General features: G+C 43.3%; 1 protein-coding gene across 1 annotated transcript in view; it reads right to left on the bottom strand.

Moving 5' to 3' along the window:
- Positions 1-21346, bottom strand: part of CRACDL (CRACD like) — a 65590-nt gene that overhangs the window by 22623 nt on the left and 21621 nt on the right. The window contains exons 3-8 of the mRNA XM_035115559.2: positions 13767-13843; positions 11911-12079; positions 6834-6969; positions 5119-5280; positions 4375-4443; positions 512-739 (exon numbers count right to left, since the gene is read on the bottom strand). Coding sequence (XP_034971450.2) covers positions 512-739; positions 4375-4443; positions 5119-5280; positions 6834-6969; positions 11911-12079; positions 13767-13843 — 841 coding nt within the window. The remainder of the gene's footprint in view (positions 1-511; positions 740-4374; positions 4444-5118; positions 5281-6833; positions 6970-11910; positions 12080-13766; positions 13844-21346) is intronic.

Genomic DNA, 21346 nt, shown 5'->3' with positions numbered 1-21346 from the left:
CAAGCAACAGAATGATGGGTCCAAGTGAGATAAGCCAGATAAAAAGATAATCCAAGAGAGAGTTTCATCAAACATGTTGACAAAACCCTCTCCCTTTCTCTCCAGGAATGTTTCAGTCCAGAAACTACAGTGGTATGTTCCTGAATATGTGTTTCGGGGGAACACAATTAGGGAGGGAGCTGCTACCATGAAATCCTGCTCTTGGGCTTCCCATAAGCATCTGATTGTCACTGTGACAACAAGATGCTACATGAGCCTTAAATCTAATCCAGCAGGGCTCTTCTTTATGTTTGGAACAGAACATTCAGGCATGGACATATTCTCTCCACTTCCTTTGTTATTGTTGCTAAAACTGGTTCTACTATCCAGTTGTCCCATGTTCTCAGGGGAATTAAATATGCACACATGCAGTTCTCATCAAGCATGACTGATAAGGAAGCATAGCAATGGGGACAAAGAACATATGTTTTTAAATGATTTTTTAATGTATCACTCTTTTTTGGTTTATTACCGAAGTGGGTCGTCTTGTTCTACTGGATCTTTGGTTCCGTGGTTTCACTAAAAGCTTGTGCTTAGCAGCTGAATTATCCAAGCAAGAAGAAAACTCGGCTGGAGTATCGAAATCAGCAGGAGGAGAGAGATTGCAGTCAGATGTCTGCAGAGATATAATTTTAGCACTTGGCTGCCTGGGGAATAGCTGGCTTTCCACAGAAGAGGATCTCAAAGGACTTGGTGTGACCTAAAGCGGAAGCCCAAAATGACAGAAAGGAGGGAGGGGAAGAATCAGATTTTTATATATATATAAAAAAGAGCACAATTTAAACATACAACAAAACTTGAAAGTTTCTAAGGAATTTTTAAATACACATTTAATCAGTGTTGGAATCGCTCTCTAGCATACTGTAGCACATAGGGAAATGATGTAAACTGCAATGAATACATAAGGCTGCCAACACTGCTGGGACCATAATGCAGTGTACAGATTTAATAGAGGCAGTATCAATACTACTGCCATCTCATTTCAATCAACAACAAAAAAGGAAGAGCACTTATACTGAGACTCCAGTTTCTGCTCCAAGTTCCATCCCCAGTGCTTCTGAATTGTTAACTGTGGAATTAATATCCTGCCTTTCTTCCATGGAAGCACACATTGGGCTTCCACAGAGTCTTCCATCTTGGGACCAAAGAGACCCAGACTTGCTTAGCTTCAGCAGAGTTATCATCAAGTCCCTTGAGTGGCGCTTGAGTGGCGCCATCCACAAACAAGGAGGAGATATCAAGTGCAAAATCACTTCAGAAGGGGAAATCCCAAGGAGGACAAGTTCTGATTGTGCTCGATGGGCACAGAATGCAAACTGATTGTTGGGTGAAGAAGATGAAAAAAAGAAAGAAAACTGGAGTTGGAATGGAATTGGAGCATTCCACACTGCACTGTATTATTCTGTACTCGGTTCCACTTGTCCTACACTAAAGCCAACAAATGCCTCTATAAACAAATGCCTCTATAAACCTAGGGCTCTGTACACATCATCCCCTTAAAGCACACTCCTCTGCCCCCCCAGAATCCTGGGAATTGTAATTTGTAAAGGGTGCTGGGAATTGTAGCTCTATGAGATGTAAACGAAAGTTCGTAGGATTCTTTGAAGATGAGAAATGTTTTAAACTGCATGATGGAGTTATGCGACTCCCCAAGCTTAAGGTTTAATGCAGGCATCCCCAAACTGCGGCCCTCCAGATGTTTTGGCCTACAACTCCCATGATCCCTAGCTAACAGGACCAGTGGTCAGGGATGATGGGAATTGTAGTCCAAAAATCTGGAGAGCCAAAGTTTGGGAGTGCCTGGTTTAATGTTTTACTATGTTTTTATATATGCTGGAAGCCACCCAGAGTGGCTAGGGCAAGCCAGTCAGATGGGAGGGGTACAAATAATAAATTCTTATTGTTATTAAAACCAATGTCTCCCTTTAGGAAAAGCAGCATCAGAGACGAGAGGCACAGTATTCCCCCCTCCCTTATGAACTCATTTCAAATTATTTTCTGTTTGCAAAAGATAAAATACAGGGTGGCCTTTCTTTACTCATGTGCCTCTCTGGCTTGGTAAACTTTATTCTCTCCTTTCTCCTTGCAGCATAACAGAGGAACAGAGGGATACAATGTCAGTTGCATGTCAGTTTTAATCTTTTTTCCACTCAGAACTTTCAGGTCTCTTCCAGCAGTATAGAAGAGTCTAGAACTGGAATCATTTGAGCAAGCTGTCCAACATTTCTGTCTTTTACATTTTGTATTCCCTTTGGAACCCTTAGAAACATCCCAAGGTTGTCTTACTGTGCATAATCATGCACAGCTGAAGAGAGATGCATGTTCTATTATATATAAACACATTTCACACATACAATATGCTCCTGCAAGAAATTCTAAAGCACTGAGGGACTGTGCAAATTAGGGAGAAGGAAGCAGTCAAGATGAGCCATCAGGCCTCAACAGCAGGAGGCACTAATGCATTTCTGGGCCACTTTCCAATCAGCACCTACTTATCATTTCAACTGCTCTAGCCTTATCTTTTGCCGGTGGGTTGACTCACATAAGCATATGCAACACTCAGTATTACATATCATGGCAAATCCCCACTGATTATTGGGTAAACAACCCCTACTGAAAATAGCTACATTGGAGGTGTTACAGAAACTTGGTCTGCAGAGTGATGTACTTCACTTGCATGGGTGAAAATATCCACAGTTATGTCCCTGTGAAGCTCATCCTCTTTTGCAATGCCCCTATTTGGAAACTAGCACAAATGGCTTGTTTACTGCCCTATGGTCAAAGCAGGTTTGAAGTTCAGATTCGCAAACGTAGCCTCCTGGACCAATGCTCTTCAGGATGAATAAGGAGCAGCGAGGGAGAATGCTACTAAGTGTTATCCTTGGAAGCCACTTTGAAAAATAACTTAATTTCTAAACGACCTTTTCTTGATGTGTTTTAATTTCCTTTTTTCCTCGTCTCCAGAAAGAAACAAAACACCTCTCACTACTTTGCACTCTCCCCTCCAGCTCTTATGTGCCTTGATGTCTCTGGCTCTTCTTCAGCTCAGTGAGTAAATGGAACTCTTCAAGGGGCTGCTAAAATGCTCTTCAATCTGCTGGCTATGTGTGTTGCTGATTGAAGGGCACCTATCAACTGCTACTCAAAGATCACAGGTTTGTGGGTAGGAACACGGGCTCCAATTATCCTTGCTCATGCTGAATGAGGGACTGATGAAAATCCAAGACTCCCAGGCACAAAAACCAACAGTCATAATCAGCAATGGATCAACTTGGCTCCACAACTAGGGTTACAACCACGCCATACATTTAGAGCACATGGCTTTTCCCCAAAGAATTATGGGAACTGTAGTTCACCCCTCACAGAACCATTCCCAGCACCCTTGACAAAGTACAGTTCCCAGGATTATTTGGGGGAAGAAGCCATGTGTTTAGTTGTGTGTTAAATGTGTGGATGTGATCTAAGAACAGCACCTGAACAGTTAAGAAAGGAATAAGGGGACTCTTGTTCTGCACAAGCAAACACATGACCTTGCGCACGCTGCTTAACTGCTGTTTAGATCTGTTCAAATGTAAAATTTGAAGACAAGTCAGCAGGAGGGTGTCCGAGAGCCTAAGACTCCCCTGCATTGACTTGCTTTTGTACTGGAAAGTAGTATCTGATCAACTTCCTGCCCAATTCAATCTCTTCCTGGAGGCTGAATTCAATGGTGCTTGAAAACCAGAAGTATGAAAATCAATGAAATGAAACTTTCTTAACTTTCCAATATCCATAATGCAGTTGTCAAAACTGTTATGCATAAGGTAAATGAATATCCTTCATTAATACCTCTTAAGAGAAGAATGATTCAAACCACTACTCCATGTGCCTGCCAGTATTTTCAATGGCACCCACAAAAGGTATCTAAAGAATCCACAATGTGTGACTGAACACAACTCTTTAAACATGCTCTCATTTCACCAGATGCCAGGATTTGACAACCACCTTCCTTTCCATTCTGAACTGAGGAGACAAGCAAATAGCTTTTCTCAGTGAGTGAGTCCAGCAGTGGCTGATGTATGTACATTTCCCACTCATTGATGGGGGAGCATGTTCACATCATTCTGCAGAACCATCTGTTTTTCTGTTCTTATAGGTATGGTAGCCATTTTGTATTATGCCACACCACCAAGGCAGCCATTTTGTGACGGGCACCCTGGGCACTTTCTGAACATTTCAGTGTGCCCACTAGCCCTTAAAGGATAGCTACCTTGCTACAGAGGTTCAGGAATCCAACAGTTGCTTTGGATACACAAAAACATACATGCACAATTAAACACCAATCATTATTGTTACCTGTTCTTCTTCCTCGCTGCCTGTTCCAGCTAAACTCAAGGAGCTAAGATGCTTGTGCGAGTCAGAGAACTGTGGGGTGGAATGAGGAAAAGATTCAGTGATAGATGACAAAATGAGATGAGACACAGAGACACACACACAGGTTACGTGCTTTACAAACCACAAAACAGACTAGAGAAAATATAAGTAGCAAGAAGAGATCTATGCAGTTTTAAGAATTAGTAGGAATCCTGAAAAATATAAAGATGGCGGGAGGTGTTTTGTGTTTTCATTTTAATGGAAAGGTGATGACATTAGTATGTTTCTACGAGGGTGGGGAGGGGAAGAGACAAAGGCTAAGATCAGTCAACATCTTTCTATCTTGATAATTTTTGCAATTCTTCTGCCACTGTTGTAGTAAAAAAAAGAGAGAGAGAAGAAGACCAAAACGTTTCTAGAAGAATATGTTGCAATAAATAAAGATATCTCCAAAATACTCATTATGTTGTTTAAACCTTCTGGTCCTTCCATTCAATTCTACCTATGCACTTTCCCCCCCTCTTCAAAACAACTTGACCTTGACAATACCAGGTGCTGTGTAATGTTTCCAAACACTTGGTTATCTATCTTTGTTACAAATGCTTCTTTTATCAGGATGACTGTGGTGCGCAGGTTATTGCAAGGCAATTTCAACCAGTAAGGCAAAGTGAAACAAATGACTACGTTCAAAATAATATTCTGCAAATTGCATGCTTGACATCCTACCTTTGCTGTACTGGAATTTAACATTTCCTGCAGTAAAGATGTTTCTGGTGGACTTCTAGGTAATCCATCATCTTCTGAACTCATCCCAGTATCATCCACTCTTTTTGAAGATGTTCCAAATGGAGACGAGGCCCTTAATTTCCAATTCTGTTGGAGTTTCATCTACAAGGACAAATTTCAAGCATGATTCAATGTATTTTCTCCACTAGTGAATGGCTGGATCATGCAATACTTATTTTTGTCCACATGAACAGGCATCTGCTTGTATGGAAGAAATGAGCCAGCCAGAAGTTCTAATAGCAAATCACTAACATAGGGATATATAAGGTAAAGGGACCCCTGACCATTAGGTCCAGTCGTGACCGACTCTGGGGTTGCACGCTCATCTCGCATTATTGGCCGAGGGAGCCGGCGTATAGCTTCCAGGTCATGTGGCCAGCATGACAAAGCCGCTTCTGGCAAACCAGAGCAGCACATGGAAACGCCGTTTACCTTCCCGCTGTAGCGGTTCCTATTTATCTACTTGCATTTTGACGTGCTTTCGAACTGCTAGGTTGGCAGGAGCTGGGACCAAGCAACGGGAGCTCACCCCGTCACAGGGATTCGAACCGCCGACCTTCTGATCAGCAAGCCCTAGCCTCAGTGGTTTAACCACAGCGCCACCTCGGTCCCATATATATATATATATATATATATATATATATATATATATATATATATATATATATGCAAAAGGTCATAAACTCTTGTGACTTTTTAAATTTTTACTTTATCTTAATGTTTTATTTGTTTGTTCGAATAAAAAGCAAGAAGCGGCAAACGGTAGTTGTGAATAAAAAAAATTCAAAAATCTACAACCAAATAATTAGGTTTGTTTGATAATAGTATTACAGTAATGTGGATTTTTGAATGTAGGTTAAATTGTTCTATTCCCCTTTTATGATGTGAACTCTGTGCAGGATATTATTACGGGGAAATATGGGGCAGGGGAGAGAGAAAAGAGGATGCCCCCAACCACTCCCAAAGGCAATGTCCCTCCCTTCCCCATGAGAATAAAGACACGACACATCAGATAGATGCAGCTGGTGAGTGGGGTGAAAGAGGGCGGGTTCCCACCCTTTGTCTGCTTAAAGGAAGCAGGACATGCCCCCCCCCGGTCGACAGGATTGGCCAACCCTCTCATGATGCGGGCGGGAACCCCAATCGCTCAGGGGCTGAGCTCTCAGCCCCTGCGTGCGTGGTCGGGTCGTGACGCCCACAACCCCACCTCCGACGCATGCGCGGAAGTGGTTTTGTTTCCCATCCTTGATTTAGAATAGAGCCAGTGTGGTGTAGTGGTTAAGAGTGGTAGACTCATAATCTGGTGAACCGGGTTTGATTCCCCGCTCCTCCACATGCAGCTGCTGGGTGACCCTGGGCTAGTCACACTTCTCTGAAGTCTCTCAGCCCCACTCACCTCACAGAGTGTTTGTTGTGAGGGAGGAAGGGAAAGGAGAATGTTAGCCACTTTGAGACTCCTTAGGGTAGTGATAAAGTGGGATATCAAATCCAAACTCTTATTCTTATTCTATTGAGAATATTTATTGTAAATGTATGTTACTATCATACGGAAGCAAATCCAGAGTTATAGTTAGAACTGCTGGCGGGGGGAAGGTAGAGAAAGAGAAAGAGAGAGAGAGAAGAGAGTCAACATTATTGTATACATTTCACATTACCTGCAAAGCCCTAATCCGATCGGAAACATTTTCCTGAGAAAATACTCGGATTGGTCTAGTTGGTTCTTGTGCAGGCTCAGAAATGAAAATGCTCTCATGCGACAAGGCTCTGCTTCCCATAATACCTTCATGCATCCTAGGAGAATACAGATGTATGTGCGTCAATGTTTGGCCTTCATAAAATAGCCTTTAAAAATGAAGCATATTCCATATGTTAAATTGAGTAGCAGTGTTAACAAACAGCCTAAGAGGAGCAGCCAAAGAAAAACTGCCCAGCTGCAAATATATCCCACAATCAGATAGGGACATCAATTCCTTTCGAAAACCAGCTGGGAAGGGATGCAAATGCAGTGGGACAAACCCAAGAGGTGTGACCTAGGACCTTTAGCGGCAAAAATACTGGAGAATAACTCTGCATTCATTCACTGCAGATGCCTGTAAAACAACAGGAAAACCCAGACTTGCAATCCAGTCTAACTTGTGGCACTGCAAGGGATTCTGGGTGCAAATCTCCAATTATGGCCTGCAACTGTTTCAGGAAGTAATGTCCCTACTAGAGTTCATTGTATAGGTGCCATATAGTCAAGCCTTCTTGTGCTTGAGACACAGGACACACATTGCCATCCTTCCTTAGTAGTTAGGTACATAGGAAACCTCCTTATATCAAGTCAGGCCATTGGTCCATCTAGCTCAGTATTGCCATCACTTCCTTCCTTCTTACAGCCAAGCCCATTCAGAAGTTTTGTAGCGTCTGAGATTATGCTGCTGATTTTCATTCCTCATAGCCTCTGCTTTGCATGTGATCTTTTTTTACGTGACATAAATGCCTTCCCACTTAGCAATCACATCTGTTGCAGGGAAATTGGGGGGGTGGGATGACTCCTATCTGCAGAAGCCCTACACAAGGACTTCCACTTGTACATTGAGGTTCCCCCCCCCACATGTTCCTGAAATAGGCTTGCAGGGGTTAGGAGAACAGCATGCCAGGGGAGGAGAGTGAGGATCAGTCCCACCAGCAAACTGAAATGTTTGCACTGATAGAATGATTAGAAAAGCGTAGCACACATGTAACTTTCCTTAGAAGTCTTTTGCAAGGACACTCAGAACATCAGCTGTTGAATGGTTTCTTTAAATATTAAGGTTCATTATTGTTTCACAAGATGTGTATCTCTTTAAAGGACAGAGTAAATATCATGACCTAGTTTTACAGCTGTGAAGCAGTATAGCAGGTACTGTTAAAGGTAAAGGGACCCCTGACCGTTAAGTCCAGTTGCGGACGACTCTGGGGTTGCGGCGCTCATCTGTATTTCTGTATTTTAATATTTTGTTGGAAGCCGCCCAGAGTGGCTTGGGGAACCCGGCCAGATGGGCGGGGTATAAATAAATTATTATTATTATTATTATTATTATTATTATTATTATTATTCTCACTTTAATGGCCAAGGGAGCCAGCATTTGTCCACAGACAGCTTCCAGGTCATGTGACCAGCATGGCTAAGCCGCTTCTGGTGAACCAGAGCAGCACACGGAAACGCCGTTTACCTTCCCGCTGGAGCGGTACCTAATCATCTACTTGCACTCTGACGTGCTTTCGAACTGCTAGGTTGGCAGGAGCTAGGACCAAGCAACAGGAGCTCACCCCGTCGCGGGGATTCAAATCGCCGACCTTCTGATCGGCAAGCCTTAGGCTCTGTGGTTTAGACCACAGCGCCACCCGCGTCCCACAGCAGGTTCTGTTAAGTTGTGAATTAAGCTGTGTCAGCAATTGAGTATAGTATATAAAGAGCAGCATGTACCTCTCTCAGTACGCTGATGACTGGGTCGATGGATGGGTCATACTTATAGATGTACCGTAATGTAATTTAATGTAAGAGGAGTTTTTGTTCTTGTAATTAAAGCTAAGCAAAATATATTTCTGCGTTTCTTCATTGTTTCCTGAACATGTGGTCTCCCCAGCATGCTTTCTGCAGCGCAATTAATCTGCTAAATACGCAACACCATCAGCAAGGTCTTGCTCTTTAATGAGTATATGTTCCACACAGGTAGAAGATAAAAGAACTGGGCAGCAATTTGTCTATATGCAATGCTGCCCAGGATAACGCCCAAAAGACAACCAAGCACTTATATCTATCCTTTTGTTGAGGACATAAACTACTTTGTGTTAAGGTTCCTCAAAATTAAGAACTAGATTAAATGCTCCTACATTAAATGAAGATGCTATTGAAATGGATGGACAGATACAGGAACAGTCACTTTTCTCTCAATGACGGCTAAAAATATGTTCAGTGAAACAATAGGTGGAAAAGGAAGATCTGCTATATAAGGAAGGAAAAAAAACCGTGCAAGTTCAGTGTATTTGAGATCAATGGAGAGCAGCTTAATCAAAGAAAGAATGCCTTCTCCGAAATGCAAAGAATTTGCACAGAAAATTCTCCAGGACATGCATCCTGGAATGTTTTGCTTGGCTTAGCAAAACTCCTTGGGCCTCACCTGAGATGAAACTTCCACACTGGCTTTGAATTTCAGTTTTCACAAAATGCAGCAATGTCCTAGGAATGATGGGGGTCTCTAAGACATTTTGCTAGTCTCAACTTCCCTGAAAATTTCTCTACCCGAGGGCAGAACTTAAAATTTACTTTAATAACTCTAATTGCAGCTTCTTTGTAGTATTCGGAGGTTTTAAAAACTGGAAATGCAGTATTGATTTTTGTGAATGATTACAATTATGGCCTTTTCTATACATTTAACAAGAAAGCATTTTCAATATTGCTGTTTTGGGATATCACAGGTTTCCTACAAGCCAACAGTAAACAAAGCCATTCAGAGTTACCCAAGGCTTTTTGATGTTGTGGTTTGGCAGCCCCTAGTGGGAGCCTTGTGTAACGCAATCGTCATTAGGACTGCAGGTATTTATTCGCAGTGCACAATTCCTAAGCAGCAGTGCTAGTGGCTCAGCATGCATGGGAATCATGACCTCCAGCCTTAATACTATAATCTCTAATTTCATATGCAAGGGCTCTGGCAGCTCAGTGGAGCAGGCAAAGGATTCCGCTCATATGCACTCTTCTTCTCTTTATTATTATTAGGTCATATGATTTGGGCCTTCGATCTTACTTGAAAACAGACATTTCTGTAGCTCATCATAGGCAAATAAGGAAACCCCTGCTGGCTTAATACCAATGCCTATCTAGCCCGGCCTTCTGTTCCCAAACTGCCCAACCAGATGCGTATAGGGAACTCGCAAGCAGAATACAGTCATTAATAGCACTCTTCCTGCAACTAGTATTTGGAGGCAGTATTCTTTGATGCAAGAGATAATCCAGTCACCGTGACTAGAAGCCAACAATAATCAATTCCTCTTTTAAAACCACCCAGGTTAGTGACCATTGCGACATCTTGTGGAAGGTCACCTATGGCCAGCGCAAAGCAGTACTTCTTTTTGTCTGTCCTGAATCTGTCACCTGAACCTAGGTTCCAGACTAGGGTTGTCAGACTCAATAGAGGACAGGACTTCTGTGCCTTTAATTGCCCTGCTCTCTTTTGAGTCTGGAAACCTTAAAGAGAAACCAGCAGACCCTTTGTTTAATTTCCAAGCAAAGGGTCTGCTGGTTTCTCTTTAAGGTTTTCAGACTCAAAAGAGAGCAGGGCAATTAAAGGCACAGAGGTCCAGTCCTCTATTGAGTCTGACAACCCTACTCCATACTCCTAGGTAGTATTATTATTAAAGAGGTTATCCCTACGCACTTTTTCCAGATTATGCATAATCTTACATACCTCTTATCACGTCCCCAACTTTAGCCCGTTCTTTTCTAAGCTAAGCCCTGCCCTCAGACACTATAACCTTTTCTTGTAGGATAGACCCTCTAGCCGCTTGAATCTTTTCTGCAACTTTTCCAGCTTTACAATATCCTTTTTAAGATGCAGTGATCAGAACTGTACACGGTATTCTGGGCGCAACCACATTACAGGTATATATCAGGGAATTGTGATAATAACAAGATCCCCAACAAGAAATTTGACTTTTTTTTCAGAGCTGCCACATATTCAGTCACTTCATTGCAATTTTATCAATTTATTTGACTGATTTTCAATCCTACCCTTCCTCTCAAAGCAGCCCAGGGCACCAAACACCAAAGTGGTAACACAATACAATTGTTAAAAAATAATGTTTTCAATATGTTTTGAAAACCATTAAACACATTTTAAGACTATTAGACAGCACAGTCCCCAAGATTCCTTCCCTGGTTAGTCACAGAATAGTTTATAACCTTTTCCTGATAGCTCCCTCTTCCTTCCTCTTGTACACTGGAACTCTGAGGTTTAGGTCTTATAGAGGAGATAAACCTGTGTCTGGGTGGCTCTACTTGGCATTTCACATAGAGGACCATGTGACTGAATGCATATTAAAAATTCCTTTCACAGACAAAACTAAATGCCAAGGAGAAAGGTTCCAGCCTAACATTTTTACAGGCAGAAAACGAAAGCTTTATTTGGGGGAGGGGGGGAAGATACTTATTTAAATAATATAGCTATTTGTAAAGATTTTGATAAAATCTCTAAGTAATGGCATCAAAAATATACATCATTTTATGTTCCCAATGGAACCCTAGTTAGACCGAGATATAGTAATTTGCCCATAGCCATTAAGAGACCTCTCCAGTTCACAGCTATGTCACTGTGACACTTTTATTTTACAGTAAGCCATAAATCATTAAGTATAAGCCAATTATGCCTACTTCACTCTTCCCCACTCACCTGGGGGGGGGGTAGAAATAAAATATTATTCATAAGCCAAAAGCAAACATTGACTTAGCATCCTAACCCTAACCCTAACCCTGAAGCAGGGAGGAACTAAGCAGTCAATAAGCAGAAGGGACTTCCTGTGGCATGCGATTGCAGCCTCCCACCACCTTCTGAAATGTATTTTCAGCCTCCCCAATATTCTCAAAGGAAGTATGCTTGAGCATGCAACAAAGGGCCTCTTTGCAGGGGTTAATCTATGAAAAGTTACCTGGCTTTTCCAAAAGGAAATTCGTTGTTTTGTGAACAAGCTAAAGACAAGTTTATAGAGACTTACTCAAGATCATCTTCAGAATCGTAATCTATATGCATAGACTGTGAAGCTGTGACGTCACTTGCAGACTGGCATTGTTTCAGACTACCACTTCCTGAAGGTGATAACGTCTCTTTCCGTTTTCTTTTGCCGAAGAACTTTTTGATAGATTTAAACTTAGACTTCTTCTTTCCTGGGAGGGGATAAGTATTAAGGGAGTCGCAATTATTTTTAGGCAGTGCTGTTATTATTTATTCATCCACACATGTCATCAAGAAGGCAATCTCTTCCCACCCCACTGCCTCAGCCCCAGTTGTCTTTTTCCGCCAATGTTTTATTGAATGAACAGATATTTGTATCCACACTGATCGCAACGTAATACTATTACTGTACTGGTGTAAACGAATTGTGAGGATATAAGGTATATTAAAAGGGGGGGGAAGACTTGCAAGAAAGACTGCTCTCTAGTTGCTGCCAATATCCGATTAACATTTAATGCAATAAGACTGTGAAGTATAAACTCAGTGTTAAATGGTAGATGCAGGGAACAGAATTAAATTACAGTCTGGAAACTCCATGTCTCTCTTCACTAATCACTGAAGAGCAGGGCGGCCTTGTTTCCAAATGACGAGAGTAATTTAAAAACACAGAAATAGCTTGCTGAGGTGGAAAACCCGCATGCTGATATTCTGAATGGTAATTATGTTACCAAGTGGCACTTTCCATGTTAAAACAAGCGTCAAGCAATAATACTGAAGTGCAACGCTAAGCTAAACGCCACAAAAAGTAAGCTTAATCAAGAAAATGTTTTCAGGCCATCCGCCTTCGGATACAAATGGGTCTTTCGCCATTTGAAGCAAATTCTAAAAGTTTTTGCGGGAGCTCCCAAAGGGGGTTATTTTACTATTTCCATTTAGGACCCCTGCCAGACCTAATTTCACATGCAGGCTAGAGGTTCCTCACTCCTGATTTAGAATGTTTGTTTTATTAATATGCAAACATACAGATTTGACCAATGAATTGATTAATCATGCAAACTTTCAACAAATATTCACTGATTAAACTAGATGACAGCTCTAGAGAACAAAAGCCAAACAGAAAAACTTAAATCATCCTATATAATAATATGCAAGTGTCTCTGCGTCCAGTTTTCCCGTGTGTCCCTGGGTTACTGCGCATGTGCCCCAGGGACACAAGGATTGGACAAAGAGACTGCACGCGCGCACTCTCCCCCCCCTCCTCCTCCAACTGCCGCTCCCGGCCGGACACCGCCTCACTGCAGGGCACGTCAGGGAAGCGAGGGTGGAGGCCGGCGGAGGCCTCCTCCTCACAACCCTCCCTGGCCCGTGAGAGGAGCGGCGAGGTAGGCTGGGGGAGAGGAAGGAAGGAGGAGAAAGCAGCGCTTTCTCCTCCTCCGTTCCTGTCCCCTTGCCGCCGACAGCAAGGGCAGGTCCCAGGGTTCGGAGAAGCCCTGCGCAAGCGCTTCTCCGAACCCTGGAATGTCTCCTTCCTGTCGGCGGCTGGGGGGCAGGAACGGAGGAGGAGAAAGCAGCGCTAGAATATCAATAACGGGCGCTAGAATATCCTGGGGTTCGGAGAAGCGCTTGCGTAGCGCTTCTCCGAACCCCGGAATGTCTCCTTCCTGTCGGCGGCTGGGGGGCAGGAACGGAGGAGGAGAAAGCAGCGCTTTCTCCTCCTCCGTTCCTGTCCCCCTGCCGCTGACAGCAAGGACAGGTCCCAGGGTTCGGAGAAGCGCTACGCAAGCGCTTCTCCGAACCCCAGGATATTCTAGCGCCCGTTATTGAACGGGCTGAAATACACTAGTTTCTGTAATAAAAAAGGAGGTTCTCTCAAATGTAACATGAAAATAGGCCTTTTACCTGAACCTTCCTCGCCAAATCCTTCAGCCTCTGGGAATTTGATATCCATGACCCTTGTGGAACTGGTAAAGCAGTCACTAAATGAAAAAGGAAAGATATATATTCTCATCAGAATATTATCTAGACTTGTTTGATATTAGATCTAAGGTGGGGTGCGAAAGTTTTGGTCCTCCAAATGTTGTTGAGTTGCAGATTCCATCATTCCTATCCTGACGGTCAGGGAAACAATTACAAACGATCATACTATGAAGATGATAATTAGTTTGGGTGGCACTGACAGCGTCACACCTTGAAGATTTTAACCTAGAAGTTAGACCCACATAGGCAGCTTCACCTTATTGACGCAAGGCCTTTCCCAATATTAAATTATTAATCCTTTGATACTGTTGACCATGAAATCAACAGTGATGGAGCACAAGATCTTGTAGTAGTTTGCAGAACCATGCTTGAATGGTTCTGCTTGTCCCTGGCAAGCAGACCACACTGGGTAATGACGGACATCTGTTTGTGCCATGCCTAGCTCTGACCAGGTGTCAGATGCTGAGTCCTTGGTGTATGAACCAGATGCTCTGTTGATCAAGGACCTTGAAGACTAAGCAGGTTCTCATGGAAACAATGCTTAGGATCACCTTGGTGGGAGCCTTCCTGAAGACCCCTTCAAGCCATCAGATGATGTAGTGCTGTGCAGCCATCCTTTAGTCCTCGAGAACATACGGTAGTTGTCAAAAGGCCTGGGTCCAGGCTGTAGAACAATAACATAGCATGCATCTACAGATCCAGTCATTTTGCAGCTTGTGAGTAAGGTGTCCACTCATGAGTGAGCACTCCCTGGAATTCCTCTGCTATCTGCAGGTGGAATTCCGGTGTTGTCCAGGGGGCTCCTCTTGAGCCAGCCTTTCAGTTGCCAGTGGCAACACAAGTCTCTGCTCCTCCTCCTTGCTGTGTTGTACTTTGCCTGTGCTACTGCATCACCTGACTTAGCCTCTGGGTCATGTTTTGGACAGAGACTGATTCCATGTGTTTGACCTTGGCTTGCTGAGACTATACTGCATCTTAAACCCTGTTCTCTTGGGTAAATGTTTTGCCAGAATGCTTTTTATCTTCTAAGACTGAGACCCTAGTCCCTGAGGACACCACCCACAGCATGACAGCTCATCACCTTCCTGGGACCTTCAGTATGGCTTCACTTCACAGTCCATCCTGTTTGCCTTCCTACCCAACAGGATTTCAGAACAAACAAGGTCTTGCAATCACTGTGTATATTTGATAGTAAAGTATTAGAAGCAAGCAAGCAAGCAAGCAAACAAGCAAACAAACAAACGGAGATGAACTTCAACAAGGTTAAAATAAACGCCCTCCAAGGCTAGAACTTTAATCATGAACAGGGTTCAGCTTCCTGCTGCTCTACAAGTAAGCAGTATCACTTAGAAAGCTCCTTTCAGACCATGAACTCATCTAATTCAGTATTTTCCACACCAACTCACAGTGGCTCTTCAGGGTTTAAGACAGGGTACATTCCTAGCCTTACCTGGATGTACCAGGCAAGGGATTACATCTGGGACCTTCTGCCTGCAGATAACTCTACTGCTATTTCTATGGTTTCTTCTCCTTGATCATGAGTCTGCAGCGATGTTCATGGAACCTAATAGTGCAAACTGGTGTAGAAGCAGGAAGCTGAGATGCAATGGTCAGTGACACTTTCCACTAGCTCCACCTGGTGGTAAGTCTTCCTCTCTTTACATATGAGATGATGGTCATCTTTTCTATATTTCTTCACCATGAGGTTAATCTACTGCAATTTGCCCTACTTAAGTCACCCTGAAACACTGCAAGACCTACTCACTTAGGGTAACTTTTAGGAAACATGATTAAATTGACTATCAATACTTTAATATAGCAAAAATTTATTATCCGTGTGAAAGGTTCTCGTACTATTCCCCCTTCAAGTTTCAGTGGATTATGCATTTGATAATCTTAAAAGGGTATGTTTAAAACAAGACTTTGGAAGAATACTTACTTTGGTTCTGCTTCAACCCATTTAAAAAAAAAGGTACATTTCATATTTAGCTTTCTGATTCAGCCAATGGTCAATATGTTCCCCAGGCTGGAGCACAAACAGGCTTGTTATAAATGAATGCAGTGAAAGGTCAGCAGTTGCTAAGTTATGAAAACAAATTAGATCCAATACATTTAGGTATGTCCACCCCTCCTTGATGAGTAAAGATCACAAACAGAATACTCCCTTCTGTATTACTTCTGCAGAAATGAATTGTTTACTTAGATTTATTCTCTGCTATAAAAGACTCAAGGTGAGTAACAGCAATTGTGCAACTGACCTGGCTTTCAAGGCCTGCAACAAAGAACAGTGCAGAGTTAATACTAACTCCTCAATCTCTTAACCAGGGTTAAGTTTATCAAGAGTGGGCTCTGGAACTGCAAGTTCACCTTCCCCCAGCCCTTTCCCCCTTGTGCAATAATTGCTACTCCTCCCTACATCCATAGCCCTAAATTCCAATGAAGGTTTACATCTCTATCCCTATTAACCAAGATAGTTGGTAGTTAGGTTTCCTCATAGCCTTGGTTTGCAAACCCAGTTCAAATTCTTATTTGAAAGATGGGTTAAGATGGAAGCCCTAGTTAGCATTAACCATTGGGTTGGTCCTCAAAATTAATTATTACAAAGGCTCAAGAAGATGTGCATTACCATATCAGAAGTATCTCCTAAACTTACCCTGGAAAGATCCCACCAACTTTTCTGAGGGGCAAGGGGAGAGCACCAATTAGTCTTCCACCTTTGTTTCTGTTTCCATAGTAGTCAGTATTTTTAAATTTATTTATTTTTTACTCACACTTCGGTCAAAAAAGGCTCCTAGAGCAGCTTACGAAGTTGGGGTTTTTTTAACAGTCCCTGCCTACAGGCTTACAATCTATGGGTGTGTACACACTGCATGGTCATGTGCATTCAAGTGTGGGATGCAAGCACCTTTTCGGGTTGCTGTGCACACAAAATGCCACTCCCATGCCATCACTGTCACACGCTATTTGTCAGTCAAAAGGGCATTCTGCTGGAACGGTTATAATCTGTTGTGTGCCGAGAATGAGCTTCTCAAGCACATGTGTACCCAGATAACAACACACTGTCAGGTCACTGCCGCCTATTGGGGCAGACCAAATCATGTTGTAGGTGTGTTCCACTCCCCCTAACCAGGCTTAACTTGTCTATGAATGAAATAGGCAAAAGAGGAAGTGGTGCGGTAACTTAGCTGCTGTTGTATACCGAAATATAGATCCTCTGTTTACAGTATGTTGACACACAAGTTTACAACCACACTCTTTTGAAAGACTGTGGAAACACCAACTGAGGGGAGGCGAATAGAGAGCACAGCTGCATACTTATTCGAAAGCATGCCTACCTGTGTGTGCAGACTGTGGGATGTATAATCACTGAAGTAGTCAAATACAACATTTCCTGTTGCCTAGAGTGGACACACAGGGGAATGTTGCTCCAGACAGGGGGGGGACTTCCTGTCATACCTGCTCTGGAGCCTCGTCGCCCTGTGTGTGACTAGGTAGATGGGCGTGACCCTAGAAGGGGTAGCCACACAGCCATCTTCCTCTTTGGTCCTCTTTTGACATCTCCTGTTCTTCTGGCTCAACATTCCCACACAGACAACACAGATAGTAGCTGCTGCTTTGGATGATGTCATTGTGTGAAGGTGTGTACAATTGCTATTGGCTATATACAGAAATGCACGGTGAAGAAAGAAGCCCTGTGCATTTCAAAGGCTACATGTGCACACCTTAAGTCAGTTTGGCTCGGCAAGAGAGCTTCACTTCCTAGAGGGGCACAGTCAAGCTTGACTCAGCACTTCCTGCATATCAGGAACCTATGTCTGTCTTACCAGCAGCTCCACAGGGGCTTATAAAGGACACTGCCTTGAGCAGTGTCTTTAGACTTCGCTGCAAAATAAATACAGTAACGGAAACAAAGGAGAACCAAAGATACAGAATGGACATCTTATGATTTGGTAAACATCTCTTGGAATGAATAATTGCAATGAGAGTCGGAATAGTGTTCCACCTAGCTCAACATCTTGTCTGACAGCAGTGACTAAACTGATGCAATTTGCACAGGCAGGGCAGGTTTTACTAGGGAGCAGGGAAGGAGTAGAGGTAAGATCAGGGGTCCCCAGACTATGGCCCGGGAGCCGGATACGGCCCGAAGGCCTCATTTATCAGGACCTGCCGCCCGCTGCCGCCACCTGCTCTTACCACCTGCTTTCGGGTCGAAAGAGGACCGGAAATAGCTTGCGCACATGCGCAAGCGTCATTTCTGGCGCACTTTCGGATCAGGAGGCCCGTGTGCATGCGCACATGCTATTTCCAGTGCTCCTGCGATCCGGAAGTGCACCGGAAATAGTGTGTGTGCATGTGTATGGGAATGCGCTCCCGCACGCTCCCCCGCCCTCCGGCTTGCCTCACGATCGGCGCTTTGGGCACCGGCCTGAAGTGCGGTAAGTATGGGGACCCCTGGGTAAGATCCAACCAGGGCCTTCTCAGCTCACTTGCCCAAGTTGTTCTTTAAAGTATATTCTGCTTGAATTGCTAACAAATTCCATCCCGTTTAGCCACAGCAATGCTATGGTATCTGGTGTCCTCCAACCATCTCCTGGTCCCCTCTACGCCACACTTTTATAATGCAATCCTAAACAACGTTTACTCTAAAGTATGTCCCCTACCTTGTACAAAACCTCCCGTCGGTAGGGTTTTCCCACAAAGAATGGGTTGGACACAGAGTTGCATGGAGCAGAACTCCACAAACTGGACACTTGTGTTTTCACCAATTCTTCCCCTGCAGACCTTAGAAATCGACTCTAGAGATAGGGGAGAACTATGGAAAACTGTAGGAGGTGGCAATGCAGGCTGTCATAGATGCCACCTCACGCCAAAGACTGTGGGTGCCCACAATGTAAGGACCAAGAGGAGGAACCGGCAGAGCCAGACTTGGCAGCTCCTCCTCCCTCACGTGAAGAAATGGGGGCAGTGGGGGATAGATTCACTTTTGCCCATTGACTTGTGGGGGGTGGCCCCCACAAATATATTATTGTGGGTGCCGAAGCAACCACAGCCCCCCAGAGTTGGCCCCAGTGAAGGCTGTAGAAAATCAGTGGAAAGGGAAAATCAGTGGAAATTATCCTCCCCACCGCCTACTGCCAATTGCAGGAGTCTTCACTACATCCAAATTGCTTCCGAGAAAGGAACGAACCTTTCTGTTTGCATAACAGCTGGTCTGGATCTAAGCCACCGTATTTAGAGAGCACTTACGTCATTATTTCAAATGATTTTCTTTTCCCATCTTTCCATACACTACAAAGTTACAGGCTAGGGAAAACTCTACACCACAAGGCATTGACGTCTCCCTTGCATGGCAAGGTAGGTATTACGTATCATGACCTTGAACATTTTTTCATTTTTAAAGAGATTTTAAAGGTGTTAATGGTTACATTAATTAGATCTTAAAATAAGATAATCAAGGAAGAAAGAGCAGAGAATACACTATTACTCTGAGATTTCTGCCTCACAAACACTGAACAAGTACTTTCACAATTTTACAGGAAAAGTAGCAAATTACTATGTTCTATAGGGACCCAGGTGGCGCTGTGGGTTAAACCACAGAGTCTAGGGCTTGCTGATCAGAAGGTCGGCGGTTCAAATCCCTGCAACGGGGTGAGCTCCCATTGCTCGGTCCCAGCTCCTGCCCACCTAGCAGTTCGAAAGCACATCAAAGTGCAAGTAGATAAATAGGGACCGCTCCGGCGGGAAGGTAAACGGCGTTTCCGTGCGCTGCTTTGGTTCGCCAGAAGCAGCTTTGTCATGCTGGCCACATGACCCGGAAGCTGTCTGTGGACAAACGCCGGCTCCCTCGGCCTATAGAGCGAGATGAGCGCCGCAACCCCAGAGTCGGACACGACTGGACCTGATGGTCAGGGGCCCCATTTACCTTTTATTTGCAGGGTATTTGGGGCTCGGTGGAAAGACATGCGCTAGCATAGCATGGAATATCAGAATACCTGAAGTGTTGCAGTTCATTAATATTCTGCTATGAATCCATTTCCCACCTCACCTCAGCATCTTGATTGCCACAACTTTGCTTGCCCCCTCTGCAGAAGGTTTGAACCCACAGTCACATGGAATGCTCAGAAGGAAGAAATGTATGCAGCTCTAGTAGGCTACTGAACCTCCTCCTTAGTCATCCTAGCAATAGGTTGCAACGTGAAAGGAGTAGAGCAACAGTCTGAAATGGAACTTAGAGAGCACACTGTTCCCAGCGTGTGTGGTTCCCCCCCCAATGCCTAACAAGCGTCTGTGCCCCAACACTATAGACACACAGATACTCACGATCTAGGAAGTGGAAACACAGGTAGTAAGATCCGAGCCCACTGAAATCTCCCCAGGCAGCACAGTCCACTAACTTTAACAATAAGCACTATGTGGTAAACACATTCCCTCATTTCACCAACTCCCCAAGGATCTAATGGAAAGCAGAACAACTCAGAGCTTATTAACCTGTAACTCTATGCAAAAAGATGTATCACGTTTCTGTGTTTCATCACCTCTTCCACCTGCTTCATTCCCACTCAGAAACAACTCTTGAATGCTTTAGCACCTGAATACAGCTTGTAGACCATATTCTAGGACACACACACACACAAAAAAAAAAACCCTTAAACCTTTTCCCATCCTTCAATAGAAACCCAAACCACTTATGTTTAATGAGGTAAACAAGTGATAGCAAGTTTGAAAATTAAACTAGCCTTGTGGCACCTTAAAGACCAACAAATTTATTTTCGCATACGCATCTACAGACTAGAGTCCACTTCATCAGATGCATGAAGTGTTATGAAATGAGGTCAGAGAAAAATGAAATGCAGAAAGTACAGAGACTGTGGTAATAACATCATCAGTGACTGTTTTAAACTAACATATTCATTCACTCTAATTCAGTCTATACAGTAAGTCTGCAACTTACGCACATTTAACTTGTGTGCATTCAGATTTACGTGCTTGGCAAAATAATTGAAAACAAAAAGGGGGGGCAGAAAGGGGATGGGCATCGAGGAAAATTTTTTTTGGCAATCCCACCCACCATTGAACCCAATGTATTTTGACTATATGTGACTTTGGCTTTAGGCACAATCCCTGGAATGTAACCCCCATGTAAATTGCAGGCTTACTGTATACATTTAAAAAAAAAAAAAAACCCTCAGGAATTGAACATGAAAAAAGAATGTATTTTAGAGACAAAAAAAGCTCTCTAATACTTTTCAATCTATTCTAGCTCAATTATTGTTGGTATAAATATTTCAGTTTAGAAGGACTTCTATGTAATTATCCTAAAAACGAACAGGTGTTCCTTTTATGAACCCTTTTTAAAAGGGCACCATACCCCATTTTTCGTAGAAGTATTTCCTTCATTGCACCTGTATGTTATGTTTGAAGCAGTTTCCTTTCCCTATTCACTCTATATTTAAAGAGAACAAAGAGTAGTGCAATTCAGAGAAAACTTAAGACACACCTAA

Source organism: Zootoca vivipara, chromosome 4 (assembly GCF_963506605.1).
Source record: "Zootoca vivipara chromosome 4, rZooViv1.1, whole genome shotgun sequence".
In the NCBI taxonomy this organism is placed as follows: domain Eukaryota; kingdom Metazoa; phylum Chordata; class Lepidosauria; order Squamata; family Lacertidae; genus Zootoca; species Zootoca vivipara.
This window is presented reverse-complemented; position numbering and strand designations above follow the sequence as displayed.